Source organism: Pelecanus crispus, chromosome 5 (genome assembly GCF_030463565.1).
Source record: "Pelecanus crispus isolate bPelCri1 chromosome 5, bPelCri1.pri, whole genome shotgun sequence".
Taxonomy (NCBI): domain Eukaryota; kingdom Metazoa; phylum Chordata; class Aves; order Pelecaniformes; family Pelecanidae; genus Pelecanus; species Pelecanus crispus.
The window spans coordinates 23,933,433-23,950,220 of record NC_134647.1 but is presented as its reverse complement, the minus strand read 5'-3'; the positions used below and the strand labels follow the sequence as shown (position 1 = coordinate 23,950,220).

Genomic DNA, 16,788 nt, shown 5'->3' with positions numbered 1-16,788 from the left:
CCTTTCTCCGTCAATGCAGCCAGAGCAATCAACCTGCCAAACATTCAGAATGGAAAAACAATCTGAAAATACAGGGTATAATGCACCTGCCAGTGAAAATGGCCATTTCAAGAAAAGCTAGTGATCTCAGTGACCCTGCTGAGGAGGCGGTGGTGCAAAGGGGAAAGAACGCGTAAAAGAATTCTTAGTGATCTCCACTCTCTTGCACATTGACACTTCCTTACAAAGCATGCCAATTACAGCTTTTGTGCTACTTAAAAAAAATGAAAGCTTTTTTGGGCAAAATAATCACGCAGAGAAACAGAAAGACACTGCTCCTTTTTAGATGGATTCACATGTACAGCGGACTAGTAATCTGAAAACTGTATAACTTGTAACAATTCTAAAGAACGGAATTCTTAATGTCAAATCACTATAGGTGTGAACACTGATTAATTAAAAAAATGTAATACGAGTTAACACACATGATTTTGAGAACAACAAATACAGGACCATATTCACATTACAGCCACTTGGATAAAAATCCCCCTCTTGTTCGCCCTGCCAATCAATCTTGCAGATTTAAATGATTCCTTCAAATTCAGAAATTTGGTTTTGGGTCACCCTGGATACATTATTCTAGCTTTGAAAGTCCCAAATTAGAAATTTCAGCCTAATCCTCCTTTAGTCATACTACACTGATTCTAAGTACCATTTTCAGTGACAGGAGTCAAATTCTTGTCAAATGCAGATGGTCAACCCCTTAGTGCTAAGTGACCTTCTAATCTACATATTTTATTCAAAAGATCATATAGTTGATTGCTCCTGCCTTTTAATGTTTGAAACATAAATGGCATATATTATACAGAGATCTAAATTCCTTCATAGTACTTTCACTGCATACAGCCAGCTGATATTACTGCATTTAAATGCAGGATACAGCACTTATTTTAATATTCTCAAAGTATCAGACTTGAAATTGAACATGTCATCTCACTGTGATTTATCTGTAACTACATAAATCTAAAACCTTCTCTCTAAAGAAAGAAAAGTCATATGCAAACTTTCTCATTAAGGGATCTGGAGGAAAAAAAAAACCAAACCCACACCCCACCCCAACACAAACCAAAAAACCCCCACATATACAAGTTCTTGACCTCATTACCCGAAACTAGGATGCTTTCTCACAGAAGTTTACAATCAAAAGAGGCAGCACAAAGCTGTTGGACAACAAACAAGAGAAGAAATTTTTGTTTTAATTACTTCTCCTGTCTCTCCTTCATCTTAAATTTATTTAGTAACAGGCCAGGTGCTGGTATCCTTGCAAGGAATTGGCATAACAATAATATATTACCCAGCAAACAGTGAAAGATTGGACATACTATTTCTGAAAAAGTTCCACATCTAGTAAGTCAAGAACCCACGATACAGTGGTGTACTGCATTTATTTCAAGTCAACTACGTAAATTTGGAAACCTTAAAGGCACTGTCTAACCTCACCCTCCTTATTCATTATTGACCGTACCTACTGGCATTTTATGCCATTTCAATTGTCAGTATACCAAATACAATTTCGTATTTAAAAAAAGGCTGCTAAAACTTAGAAAAAAGTTGTAGGGCCATGAAGACAGGAAATGGGAGTCTACATCACATCAATATATTGATGATTATTCATTAATAATATGCTAAAGGATTAACTCCATGTTATTTCTGACAGGTGAACAGGGGATCTAAGGTTACAAACTGAGCAGTAGAGATTGCATAAAAATAGTAGCTACATTAATAGCAACAAATTTCTTGTCAATGAATACTAAGGTTTAATGAACCACTGAATTTTTACTTTGAGTTAACATCAAAATTGTGATGTATTTTGGCAAGACAGAAAGAAAAGCAGTGCTGTAAGTTAGGCTGCACCTAGCAGTAACACTATAGAGTGAAGTTCCAGTTGTCTGAGTAATCTGTTGCTGCAGAGTAGGTTAATCAAAGTTAAATCATCTGTGAAATGGATGGCTTTTGTTAAGCTGAATGTCTTCATATCAGGTTTCCCCATCTATATTTCACTGTACATTTAAGGCATGTACAAGATAATACATTAATATATAAAGGTCCATTATTTCTTATTAAAATGTAAAAATGCTACATTCACTGTAACAGCATCCAAGAAGCCAATCCTATACACCAAATTGTTATTACTCAGCTTAAGTCAGAATTAAAAGGACAAAAATGCTTAGTATTTTCATTCTGTGTCTTGGAAACTTTACCAGACAATAATTCCTCAAAGAGTGGAACTAATGCAATAATACTGTCTGCAGTTAGTTGTAACTCCACATGCACAATATTGTACAGCAGCACTAAATAACAAGTATCCCATTAGCCCAGGAAAAGCCTTAATTGTGACAGCTGAGCAGAACCATATTCCCCTATATGCCTATTTTTCTTTGGATACAGATGTGTTACAAGTCCTTGAAGTAGGACACATAACACAGCTTTATTGGTACTGGTGATGAATTTCTTTCCATGCGAATTTCAACAATATGTTAGTAAATTACAAAGGAAGAGATCAAACAGTATAGTAGAGAGCAGTGTAGCAAGAAGAACAGATAAAAACCAAAAATTAGCACCAATGATTACATTACTCTGCGTGATGGCCAACACGGAGCCTGCAGAACATTAAGACATATACCAGAGTTCACATCTGAATTGCATCTCTGTTGTTGAAACTGCTTCTGCTGCCTGCTAGAAAGAAATGAGTGTATGAAGGGAATGCAATTTGAAATATATTTTCAGAGAGTAGATCTGAAAATCTGCCACCTGATAGAGCATGCCAAATAGAGGCTAAATAACAGCCCTAATAACCAGTTGACCACACTAACTAAAAACTATGTCCACCAAAATTGGACAATGAGGGAAGCAGACAGCATCATGGGAAGTGAGAAATGGATTTAGATAGTAGAAAAGGGGATGGCAGAACAAGGATGCTGGGGAATGGAGCAGCCTAAACACAGGATGTTCATGCTATGATGACGAAAGTTATTAAAGTGTAATAATGGCGTAGAGAGGTAGAGGCTTAGGCTTATTAGTTATGAAATAGGGGAGAACAGACCCAGCATGACACAACACTTTATCAAGTCAAAATAAATTTATTTGGTCCCTAAACAAAAAAGATGGCCATCATTACTGTATCACAGAATGACAAAAACCCCAAAACCAGGAACAGGATGTGCCAAGAGAACAAGGGGGAAAAAAAAACAACCCCCAAAAAAAAGCATATTTTCTCTGCTATATTCCTCAGAACAATGAACCACTTCATGATTTCATTTCATTTCTTTTACATAATAAATACAGCTGCTACAGAAACAGTAGGGTTAGAAGACTAAGGCTATTCAAATTTTTGGAGGAAAAAGCCAAAAGAGGAGGGGGGAAGGAAGTACTGAACACGTATCAGTATTTCCATCAAAGCAAGAAATTTGAGAACGCTAAGACCACTACCCCGACACCATTTCTTACTGTGTTTCTCTTCCTCTATATCCTTAGTCACTTACTTGTATACACAGGACCTTTAGGAAAGAGCAGCTGTGGGTTACACCCATCATATGAAGAGCCCATAGAACAAGTATTGCAGATTTACTTTCTAAGTCTACTTTGGATGTGGGCACGTTCCTATAAGAACTGAGACACGTTCACTAATTTCAGTTAATGGGCAAATTTAATATTCCATACTGTTCAGAATACAGTGAATGACTTCCTGTGACAAAATCCTTAGCGCTCTAAAGATGACTCAATCTCTAATCAGCGTGAAACAGATTTCTAGGAGAGATCCTGAATTTATTGTTTTACAATATTATAAAAAGAATCAATCTTCCTAAGACAGGCACTTTCTCAAATACTTTGAGGTCATAATAAATCAATATATTGGTACTGCAATAAAATAATGGAAGTTGTGAGAACTGTTAGCACACTAAATGCCTCCACCTTGTAAGGAAGCTGTCACATTTCAAAATTAAGAGCTGGGTGTTGTAGAAGAGAAAGACAAGGCTATCTACTATTTTGGATACAATACTTCAAAGGGCTGGGCATGAAGAAATGTGGAAAAGTCATAATTCCAGCAGTGCTACTTTTTGTCTTAGCATAAAGAGGTCACATTCAAGCTCTAGCAACTAGGGCTGCACGAAAACTGGTCATTCTTTCATTACAAATGGAGAGGATCACTGACTCAAAACCATTGCAGCCAAGAAGCCTTGTATCCGCAAGATAGCGGGGGGGAGTTACCTCATACTTGAATATTGTCTAGGATGGTACAACATGTCTGCACTATACAGAAGCATGAACACATAAGCTTAGTCTACCTCCCTTCTCTAACTATGGCATTTTCCCATTTTGGATTTCTCAACTACTGAATGCAGTCTTTTCTATCAACTTCTGAGATGAGTGACCTTTGCATTTTAAAACCAGGACTCTTCAGGTGAAAGGTACTCATTATTTAAATTTCACTGTTTATTACACTGAATCCAAAACAGGCATCTCCAAAGGCCAATTTTAAGTTGAGGACACTAAATCTCCCCTATGTAACTGTCTTATTTTGTTTCTGTTGCCATAAATATTTCCATGACAATTAGGAACTGTTTTAGTTTAACACCAGTTTTCCCCTACTTCCTATCTGTCCCACCGAACAGATTAGTTGTAGCTTGAATGTTTCCCAATTCAAGTTACAATATAACTACATAACCATTGTGGCACACAGAAATTGAACTGGTTTTTTTCAGTTTAGGGGTTTTTTGTTTGTTTTTGGTGGTTTTGGTTTTTGGATCTTGGTTTTTTCCCCCTCAAAATCAGCATTAGCACAATTCAACCTACAGCACAAGTGGACCTAAACCTGCAGAATGACTGCACAGCATGTCTAATAAACCTGTTTCTATTTTCCTTTGTTCAAAAGCACAGCTCCAACAGCATTTTAAAATCTCAAGATATGATAATTAAGAAAGATCCAGTCCACTTCGTTTTATAAGTGTGAACACTGGAGCTAACCTAGCTGAGATGCAACTTTTTGCTGTACAAGGGATCAACTGAAGATTACTTGTATGTGTAAATTCAGTTGCAAGCTCAACTTTCAAGTGTACTTTGTAAGATTATCTTTAGTTTACAGTATACTCAATAAATACCCCCCCCCAGACTGTGAGAAGAAACAAGAATCAATGAGATAGAATGTATCTAATTTTAATTTATTTAATTGCACTCTGAAAATTCAGCATATTGCTTTTGTCAATTGCTTTAAAGACTTCAAAATTTTCTTCCCATAATCAAAATCTCTCCTCTAGTGACTCTCTTTTTGGAGGCAGCATGATTTTTTTTAAACCCATGTCCTATTTCAGATGTTACCGTGAATTGTGAATGTAGAGCTTAATTATGAACGTATTTAGGTAGTCTTAAGACAGACCTGAAAAAGAATCTGTAAGTGACTTTTGTGAAGTACACATACATAAAATAACAATGATGGTCCTCAAGAAAACAGTGTTATTTTAAAGGTGGAATGGATCAGGAGACAACATCTGTATTGAAAGAGCTTTCTAGTAAATGCAGAAATACAGATGGACCCATCTTTTCAGCTCCACTACAGTAAACCCGAACTACAGCCTATCCACCGAGCATAAAACTAAGATCATACAATCCCAGGCAATTTCCACTGACAGCAGGCAGCAGAAGTAAAACTCTTCAAGAACGGAAACTATGAACAAAGTCTTCAGTTTCCATGAACCTGACAGAGGGGAGGAAAAAAACTTAAGGGATTAGAGAAAGGAAAAGGTAAGGCCATTGGAGAAATGAAAGCAGGAAAACACCAAATGCCTATCTGTGCAGGGATACAGATAAAATGAAGAATGGAAAAGAAACGTGGTTAGAGGAAAAGCATATCCTCTGTTATTCTGGCTCACTGAATAATGACGTTTGAAAGATCTGGTTCGTGTTCTGAAGATACATCGATCCCTTATACTGGATACCCAGAAATAAGAAGGGAAGAAACTTCTCAACACAAAATATCGTTGCAATTTACTTCCTCTCTTTTCCCTCCCCTTTCCCCCCCTCACTTAATCTCATTCACAGTGTCATTTGCATTTAGTTAAACTTGCCAAAGTGACTTCAAGACACGCTCCAGACAAGAGCAGCATATTGATGTAGACTGGAGCAACAACAACAATTCTGCATCACTTGTATTACACTTTACACTCTGTATCATCTGTATTACACTTTCAGGTAAATTATACAGTTTCTGAAACACCAGCATAAGATTGCAGTTGAGTTTTAAAAAGTTTTTGAGTTTTCATGTTTTAAAAAGTGCTTTTATCTCCTTGCATAAACACCCAAAAGTTCACATACCAAAAAGCAGGAAAATGCAGAATCATTAATGTAGAATTAGGTCCTAAAATTGTTAGCAAAGACACATACTCAAAGTCAGTCATATTAAACAACTATGAGATTTTGTTGTAGGACTACATACAAACTAGGTCAAGATTAGTACTTTCATTTGCAGCTAAATTCAAAGTGTTTCAACACTGAAAAGCAAATTTATTAGCCAACTATGTTTTCTTTGGAAAAATTTCTTTTCTCAAAAGCAAACAAGTCATGACTGAAGGAAAGCACATGCTCAATTGCTGAGAACAGAAACTGCATGGGTTAATAAAGAAATGAGTTCCATCTTTTAAAACTCAGTGTATAAGCTCCAGGTATAAAAATTCAAATTCTTAAAAGAGTGTGGGGGGGTTTAATTTCTAAGTTTGTAGTAAGGATACACAGTCTTCAAGTAAGTTGTGTGTGGATTCTTAAATGCCATAAATGCAAGATATATCCCACTTTTGAGTTGTGAGCTAATTAAGCAACTCGGTGTCTAATCTGGACATTTACTAGGACTGAGAAAATACCATTTATTAGTAATGTTAAACAAGATGCAGAATGACAGTAACACTCTTGAGCAAGACCTGTATGAATTTAATAATTGAATGTATATCAATTATCTAACATATCAACCGTCATTCTACTTTATGAAGTTCCAAGATCAAAAGTGCTGGTTCTAATTCAGTTACTCATCATTATTATAATAAAAGAAAACAAAAATAACTTATGTAGTAATAAGTTAACCATTCACCTTCCTTTGGCTGAGTCATAACAGGTGTTTGCGTCTCCTTTGTGTATGTAACAATTTCTCGAGGAGGAAAGTCAACTTGTGTAATTTTGGCCATTCCAAGTTTAACAGGTCCACGTCTAAATAAAATTAATAGAGAAATCAGAAAAACTATTTAACTTTATTAACTACTTCACATTTTGCCTAGAATAATACCCAAGTTGTCATATCACAGCACTGCTTAGACAAACTTAAATCCAGTTGAAACTTAACTCTGAAGAAGTCACATGATTATGACTAATATTTTATTATTATTATCATTTAAAATCAGCAGCTATTTATACATCTGTGAGAAAAAGAAAGGTATGCAAATATATATATAAAAATATCTGGATTATAGGGTATAATTTTAAAGTTTTGCTCTTTGTGGTTGACTAGGGTACTGCTACTTATATGACATATCCCTGTTTTCAGTGGAACAGATCTACTGACATGAGTCATGTTTGTACAGCAATGGCTCTAGGATTTTAAAGCTTAAAAAATAGCTTAAGTTATTCTGAAGGAAAAAGCATCTCCTAGTCCTTTTAACTTTGCTGCCCGTTTTTGTCTATCTCTAAGATACTATTTAGAATGCAGAACTGCAAGTCTACTCTGAAACTCACACACTGACAGTGATTTAATCCATAACACAATACTCCAGAATATAGAATCATAGAATCACAGAATGCTTTGGGTTGGAAGGGACCTTGAGAGATCATCGAGCCCAACCCCCCTGCAGTAAGCAGGGACTGAACCTGTGAACTTGGCGTTATTAGCACCATGCTCTAACCAACTGAGCTAAAAACCTTTGAGCTTTCTGACTTTAGCTTATGGAAGACCCTATAAATGCAGATACAGCTAGTATCAAACTATAATGCATAATGGACTTCCAAAAACCACATAACATTTTAATTCAGTCACTGTAACTTCCTATAAAAGCTAGTTTCAGTAAGTATTGTAGTAATACTGCAGTGATCCAACAACAATTTACCTATGTATCAAATTTAGTTTCTTATTATCCACCCTTCTGCTAAGATAAAAGCAAAAGAAAAAGAGTAATCCCTTTTGAAAGGTTTTGGTGGGCAGAATTGTAATTCTTACGATATAGGTTTTACTAAGTGCTTATAATGAGCTACAGCTTTTATAAACATATTTATAAGAAAAGATGGGAGTCACTCTGGTTTTAAATACAGTTATTCTAAGCTTTTTATTTTAAAAAAATTACTTTTTGAAGTTTACATTTTGCTAAAGAAAGGCTCAAAGAAAAACATGAATAAGTAAGTTTTGTTATTAGAAATAAGCATCTTATGTATATTAAATAATATAAAAATTTTCCATTGCAAGCAAAGTGCACTAAGCCTAGGGATAGTGAATTTCTGTTACTCACAGAATAGTCTCTTAACAATAACTTGGAAGTCTTAAAGAAAAAATAAACTCTTATTATCCATAAGTACATGAAAGAGGGAATATAAGAAATCTATGCAATACCCCAGATCGGAATCAGAGTGGAGCTGAAGAACTGATGGATCAGTATCCCAATGCAGCGTCCTGATACCCCAGGTTGAACAATCATGCAGCATTAGCAAAAAAGGCCAGAGATTAGTGAAGCAAATACACACTATGAAATGCTAGAGTTACAGTAAGCTTACAGTTATTTCATTGTTCACAAGAAACAAAGCAATGTAACAGTTAAGGGAAATTCAGCAACCATTCAGTGCAATAATACATGCAGTAAATACAAAAGTTAAAAAGCAAACACAGAATTCAGAGCTATTAGAAAAGAATTAAATTATTTTAAAGATTGAAAGTTAAAGATCTGCAAACAAATGTAGCCTTTATGAGGCAAATAAAATATTTTAAATGCTGACAAGAACCATTAAAAACTTCAAATTCCTTTTAAAATCTGTTCAGATTTGCTCATGTCATATGAAGACAGATTTGTCAGCGTAATGCAATCTTGCCCAGAGCAGTAAATATGTGGAGGAAACTGTCATATTGGTAAAGGAAATGAGTCAACACATAAGCCTTTTGGTAGAGGGGCAAAAATGCATTTCCACTGGGATAGAGAACTGCTAGAGTTTCCAAGATGTGACATTGCAGTAATTATGGGTTAAGCACTGCCTTGGGCTTATAAGTGTCATCTGATTTAGAGCCAACTTCATTTAAGATATTTAAATCTCTTAGAAATAGTGGGCTTTATATTAATAACACATTTCAAAGTCATGTGGAATAATGAAGAGAATAGATCCATTACAAAAGTGACTTGAATCAGAAGAAATATGAAGGGGGAAATAAATCTTCCCACTCCCTTCATTTTTAGCCTTCATCCCTTCTCCACAAATTTTCATTTAGACTACTGCCTGCTACCAGGCTTAGGCAGAATTTTAAAATATGCTTATAGGAGAGAGATTAACAGACAAACATGCATGTTTTTTCTGAAGTTCCTAGATGCTATTATATTTTTTACATCATGTTTTATAGCAAATTTTAAAAACAAAGAATATGTAATATTTTACTATGCCAAGTCAATGACAGGTAATTTTCCATTTCCATCCCATAGATGGTAATGTTCTTATAAACCAGGTGCAGAATTCTTAAAGGTAAAGTTGATCTCAAAAAAAGTACAGGCAATGCCATAAAACCTCATAAATATGGGTGCGTCATGCACTACCTTGTTCTTGTATAAAGTATGCATTAGAAAAATAACTAATTATAGTTTAATTAAAAATTACAAATCCACTGTCTTCATATTTAGCAAATCATTCTACATAACTGCTATTGCATCCACAGCAATAGCATAACACCTAAATCTCTAAAACCTTTCCGTATCTTTTGTGCATCGGAAAATACACCATTTTACCATAAAGCTAATATAGTATACTTATTCTTTAGGTCTCTGCTATTTTTCTTGACCAAGTAGATTTAAGCTTGGAGTTTAATTTGGTGCCTGAGACCTCAGGCTGGATATTGCTCATATGTTGTTCAATCATGCATTTAAAAAAAAAAAAAAAAAAAAAAGCAAAACCAAACCACCACCACCCCAACCTTCATGTTGCATCTGCAAAGAATGACTTATCTACAGATCCAAATGCTGCCTTACCAGAATACTTGTCAATCATTTTCTCAGCTTTTTCAATCCCACTTGAGACAAACTTGGGGAAAGGGCTACAAATTTAAAGGGCTCCAACTTTTGTGCCTGCTTAAGACCTAGCTCTTCCTGAGGTTGCTTTCCTGCTTTCAAAGCATTCTTTTAACTTTCAACAGTTGCTTTGGTGGTACCAGGGATAGCGTGCCTTTTAAAACAGTTGAAGTCAACAAGCAGTACAGGATGTACAGTTAAAATCTTTCTCAGTTATATTCTTTTAAAATAAAGGTAACATCCTGAGATAAAATTCACTTATTATATGTATAACAAAATGATGTAAAATACCGTTCCTTTTGCTTTCCAGATGTTTGTTATGCCTTCAGTTAAATGAATGTATCTACAAGTTTTAGTGAATATTCTTCCACATATGCTCAAACTTCTCTGTATCTAGGCATATACCTAACACTTCCTATATCTCTAAAAAGTATTTTCTGCATTTAAACTAATTCTATGAAGCATCCACCTAACCTAAAAGTAAACCAACTGTATTAATCTCCAGTCTTGAATTTATATTCTTAACTGAGGAAAGAAAGAACAGCATCAAACTGGGAAACAAAACTCTTTACTGGTGAAATAAAGCAAGACAGATGGAAGTAATAGTCTGAACACCGCTCTACTAATTACTAAGTAAGTAAACGTTACAGGCAAGATTCAGCATCATAGGGGAGAAAAGACTAAACTAACAAAGGAGATCATCTTTGTAAAGTATAGCTGCAGCATGACCAGAGAACAAATGGCCAGAGACAAAAAAAAAAAAAAAAGCCACCAAAACCCAAACCACACCCCAAACCTGAAATAGTACACTAATATGAAAGGGTTTGTTTTAAGATTATTACGCATAGTGGAACAACTTGAGCTTTCTAACATATCTCATACTGATATGAAAATGCCAGGTATAACACTAAAGGATATCACAGAGTCCAACTTTTCTCATTAACTTTCAGGTTCAAGTGTATGTGTACATTAGGAACACTGTACAAACTCATACTAATAGACTACGATATAGACATGTTTACTCAGGGAGGGGAAGAACGTTATCCGGTGGTCAGAGAATAAGCAAGGGGACTCTAACAGCGACTCTACATACAGAGACTTCAATTTAGCTATATGTTCATACCTCCATGCCTTCAAGACCACAATCTTTTTATGCTTCCATGTCTGGGAAATTGTCAAGACACAGACTTAGTTTTAAAGTTTGCAAATGCATGAAGCTATAGAGGCTTAGGATACAAGTTTTCTCAAGGCTTCATAAGAAAATGTACACATATAACATTATGTTACTATTTCTGAGGAACATACAATCAGAGAGCACAGTACACCTATGATGTGGAGATAAATTCAGGACACAACATGGCATTCAGTTACAGATATGTGGCCTATACATATTGTTTCATATTGAATTTAAATTATGTATGAATGGTAAGAAATTCTTGTTTTTTAAAAAAGTCAAATAATCCTTTTTTTTCCTTCTAGACAGTGAACTTAAATATAAAATGACAATTTAATAAGCAGTAATCACAGATTTCAAATAATTTAAAATTTGCTTATTACTTGGTTAAGGAACAATTATATTGGTTCTTTATTAACATGACAGGTGAACTTCAATTGCATAGTGAATAAGCTATGCCCAAGATCACACCTGGGCACTGTTTGGGTTCATCCCTGCTGCCTGACACATTCTCTGTTTTAACTTAATGGTTGCTACTTAGAAATAGGCACCTTTCAACCTTTGTTCAGGTCATTGAAATCTTGAATATTTTCAGATTAATACTGCATATAGTTATGCATGCATAATCCACACACATACATGATGTTACTGTAGTCTTTCAAGAAGATGTTTCAAAGCGGTATAAGTATTCACTCTTTCTCCAACACAAATACTCATATAAGCACAAAAGTAATTGACAACTGCTTTAACTAAACTTCATCCACAATGCATACTCAGTAAATTTTAAGTACATTAATAATTAATATTTATCTGACTCTCTTCAGAGCAGCATTTCCTCAAACTGTCATGCACAAAAAAAAATGGTCAAATAGATGCAGCTGGAACTGAAAAAAGCAGGTGGCCGTACTAACATGGTGCTATATTTTGGCCAAATGCGAGAGATTGTGAGTGGTATTGTTGTGTTACAGTGGTGGCTGCAAGGTGAAATAACAAGAAATACTGTTCTGAGTAAGGGGCGGGGGGTAGGGAGGTGGGGTGGGTGTAGAAATCAGAAGCAAGGCAAAGTTTGTAGACGGTATCTTTTATTAGACCAACCAGAATAGAGGGAAAAAGGAAATAGGCTATCACCCATACACACCATCCTTTAGAAAAAGCTGGAAAGAGCCCAGAAGTAGGACTTTTCCAGTCTTCTATTGTCCTGAGGCACTCATGCTTACAACAACATTACCACAAGACATTCAGCCTCATTTTACTTTAAACTTGTAAGTCTAAACAACTCCATGTTAACATTGGCGATTTTAGATTAGTAAGTGTCGTTGCATTTCAAATTTTAAAGTAATTCTGTAAAACACTAATTGTTCACAGATTCAATAACACTTGTAACCTCATATTATTATATTATGATCAAGTAATTAACCTTGATTTCTTCTAAAGCTTAATTATTTAGAATATGAGTATTAAACAAAGGAATATGACAAGGAAAGTGACGTACCTAGATCCAACAGCGCCATCACCAGAGTCCTGGCTTCCAGCCTCACTTGGCGTACTCACAGATTTGGAAGACGGAGAGGTAGGAGGAGGGACTAAATAGTGAAACAGACAGGTATCCGCTGTTACTACTCGCAGAGGTTGCACAGCTTAGGATGTTTTCAAATTAATTTAACATGAAGTATTAAAAAAAAAAGTGATGGCAAACAAAAAATACATGGATGAAAATGAACAGTAGAAAGAGAGGGGAAAAGACAATGTTAACAATTCATGCTGGACTTTCATGCAATTGTTTGGTATTTATGCATCTGGTGCATACAGAAAGACATGGAGGGAAAGACATTTAAGAGAAAATGAATTGAAAATATATTTTTAAACTGAACTTCTGACAAATGATGGCATCAATTTTCAAAGGGTTAAGCTAAATCATGTTGCTTAAACATAAAAGGAAGATAGTTGTTAATATAGCTTTGACATCAGTATTTCTTAAAAATTAGACATTGGATGCGTTTAACTAGTAATTTTATTTCAAAATATATAATCACCGAAGCGTGGACCAAAAGAAGTGCCTTTGTCATACAGCATACTGTTATTTTTGTTCTAGTTGGAATCAAATGAACATAAATCCTGTGAATTACAGCGAAGTTCCTAGTGTTGGGTTTGTGGAGATCTTCGCATTTTCTTTCTTTTTACTTGACAAACAGTCTAGTACTGTTGCATTGAAATTTTTTAAGTAAAAGTCAGTACATTTTCAGCCTGTAGATGAAGATTCCAATTACTGTTTAAAAGGTAACATGTTTTTTGGAACTGATACATAATAGTGAATGATATAATGCAATCTGATACAAACACAAAGCTATTTCAGTATTTCTTTCAACTTTTCTTTTTAGAAATAGTGAAACATTATTTAATGAAACTTAGGTTTATGCTTAAGAATCAGGGTGTGTGTTGAAGCTCCTTATATGCTTCACTTTTCAGCAATATGTAAAACATTCACAGAACACTCTCACCCCTTAGCAACCCTTAAAAAGAACCTTTAACCAACTGAACACAAGTTATGTATATAAATTGGTACCTACTCTGTCAGGGGTCAGGCAAGGGAGAATTCTGAATTTAGATCTGCAATCTCCTGAAATCACAAATATATTGTGAATTCTGAAGAATTTTTGCATCCCCTCCCAAAAGGGAGACATGACTGTGGGTGACAAAAATTCTACCCTAAATTTACAAAATCACAGTGAATACTTCAATTTATTAAAAATTCATTCCTCCTACAGGAGACTTTTATACAGGTCTAGAGTTATACTTCATCAATTCATACATAAACACACTTACACTTTATACATATATCTATATAAACATAGGTGCATGAGTGTATATATATTCTTCAACTCATCATAGCCATCTACTGAATAATTTATACTGAGGGAAATGCCCATAGGCCCTAATATTCCTACATTATTTTTGAGGGTTATCAGAAACTATGACATTTTAATGTCACCCTTTCTTAACTGAAGAGGTGACATTAGAAACATATCTCGTTACCATTTACAAAGTCAGTGCTATCTAGCAGTAAGCAAGGCCAAAAGAATTCAGTAGCTTAGTTTTGATGCTACAGTGCCCTCTTGTGTTTTCAAGAAAGTCTTCCCATTAGTGAGGTGAAACCTATTTAAAGGCCAGTCTTACGAAAAGACCAAGTAAAATTCCACCTACCCCAAGAGAGGATGAAACTATGATACCTTCTTGAAAGTTATTTTGGTTCACTAACTTATGGCTTCTTAAATAACAAGTATGGTAGATATCAAAAGCATACTTACATTGTTAAGGTCCCTCTTCCCATAAGAGAGCTACCTCTCTGGCAGTCGACAGGAATTGCCTTAGGAATTTTTTTATACAATTTTCTACGAAGGAATCTAATCTCAAGCTATCCACCTGCACTGACAAGGCGAGATCAAGCTGTCTGCACACCAAGCTGGTTAGATGCGAGTTAGCTTCAGTTCAGGTGTAGGATCACTATACTATCATACTTTGCCAGTATCCAGTCAGCAGACTGAGCCTGTGCCTCAGGCACGCTACTAAAAGGTAGCAAGTAGGACACTTTAGCTTGATTTAGGATCCAGATCAGAATCTGGGAATCTTGAAAGGGAATAGAATGAATTCCCTGCAAATCTGTGTATGTTGAATGGTGCGGTTAAGTAGATGCTTAATGGAATTAAACACAGCACTCGCAGGGGTGTGCCCCAGACTTACATGCCAGCACCTCAAATTGCTTTTCACAATTAGCTACTCTAAGACTATGCAATGACTTGCTTTGAGGACTGACTATCCTGTAGTTTTTAGATTCTCTCTCACAGATTTAAAAAACCAACAACCACCATTTGCATTTCTGCAAGAGTCTCATCAGCTGCCTTAGCAAAACCTCACACAAGAAAGTGTTCAACTATTAGTCTGCGAAACAAAATCTCTAGTAGGTAAGAGCTGATTACTTAAAATGCTATATACTACTGCTAACATAGCCCAAAAGCAGTCTCTAAACTGAGAGCCGTTCAAACTACTGAAAATGACTGCTGTGGCTGTTGGAATGGGAGCAGCTATAATGGTGTTTATTCCACATTCACTTTTGAACACTTGAGGATTATGCAAAAGCAATCATGAAGATATATAGTCACAGATATACTATATCCATAACAAATTATTATTATTTTTTATTTTCAAACCCAGTTGAAATAGACCCTCACCATTGAGCCAAACTGAAAAATAAGTTTTAAACCCCTCGGATTTCAGAGCTGGAGACAAAAAGTGGAGTTGAACTATCACCCTCTTTGCTTTCATCTTCCATAGAGATGTGGCTATGTAAAGGCAAAAAGCAACAACCAATATGCTAACCCATCCAAGAGCGGCATCATCCTTGATAGTTAAATTTTATACTTAGCCTTGCTATTACTCCAAAGTCAGTCAGCTACTTGAGATAAGGAAAATTAGAGTGTAAAAGATGCAGAAAGGAAACAAACCAACTCTGCACAAAAATATCAGAATTAAAATTTGGCATTATGAAAAAGAGGAAAAATACAGAATAATGCGCAAGGAAAATGGGGGGGGGGGAGGAAGAGAACAACAAACACATAATATGTATATATTTTAACTAATAGACTCCAAATAATCCACTAATTGTAAAACATATCTTTTACAAAATAGTGCTAGTAGTGTGTACTGAAGCACATCACTTGACATCTATAAACAGAGATCATGCAGGACAAAATAGAACAAAAACCAGACTTGTATACCCCCAGAAACAGTGGCCAGAGAACTTCCATTCTAGTTGCATAAATACCACAATCCTAACAAAAACAAACAAAAAACCCCACCACCACCACAAACCCCCCAAAAAACCCAAAACCACACCCCAACAAAAAAAAAAACTTTCAAACATTTATCTGAAACTGTATTAACATTCCTACCAACAGGAGACTCAGGTGTCAACCCCATGCTCTGAAGTAATGCTTCAGCTTCTCTTCTCTTCTTTTCAAGGTCAGATTCTTCTTGTACAGGAAGAACTTCTTTCTTCTGATCAGTCTAAAAAGAATTCAATAATTAAGTTATAGCATTTAACAGGTATTAAAACCTGTTTAATTTATTTTTTGAGATGTCATAGGTTTTTTTAATGCTACTGAAACCTATCATCATACAGGTTAGATATTTGACTCTAGTAATTCTGGCGGTCCTTTCTGTAGCTAAAGTAAACAACAGACAGGAATCACAAAATTTTGCAGCTTTGGTACTGTCTTTGAAAGACAAAGCAAAAAGCGTCTTATTTGTCAAAATGACTGACACTTCATTAGATCAAGAATACTTTTTTTT

General features: G+C 35.3%; 1 protein-coding gene across 3 annotated transcripts in view; it reads right to left on the bottom strand.

The window, feature by feature from the left end:
* The window catches only part of DYNC1I2 (dynein cytoplasmic 1 intermediate chain 2), a 29,667-nt gene that overhangs the window by 9,216 nt on the left and 3,663 nt on the right, over positions 1 to 16,788 (bottom strand). For 2 of the 3 annotated variants that reach the window (XM_075711554.1, XM_075711557.1), the window contains 4 exons: positions 16,389 to 16,503; positions 12,935 to 13,025; positions 8,618 to 8,677; positions 7,115 to 7,230 (listed from right to left, as the gene is read on the bottom strand). In XM_075711554.1, the coding sequence (XP_075567669.1) occupies positions 7,115 to 7,230; positions 8,618 to 8,677; positions 12,935 to 13,025; positions 16,389 to 16,503 (382 nt within the window). The remainder of the gene's footprint in view (positions 1 to 7,114; positions 7,231 to 8,617; positions 8,678 to 12,934; positions 13,026 to 16,388; positions 16,504 to 16,788) is intronic. The other variant, XM_075711555.1, reaches the window with a different exon arrangement.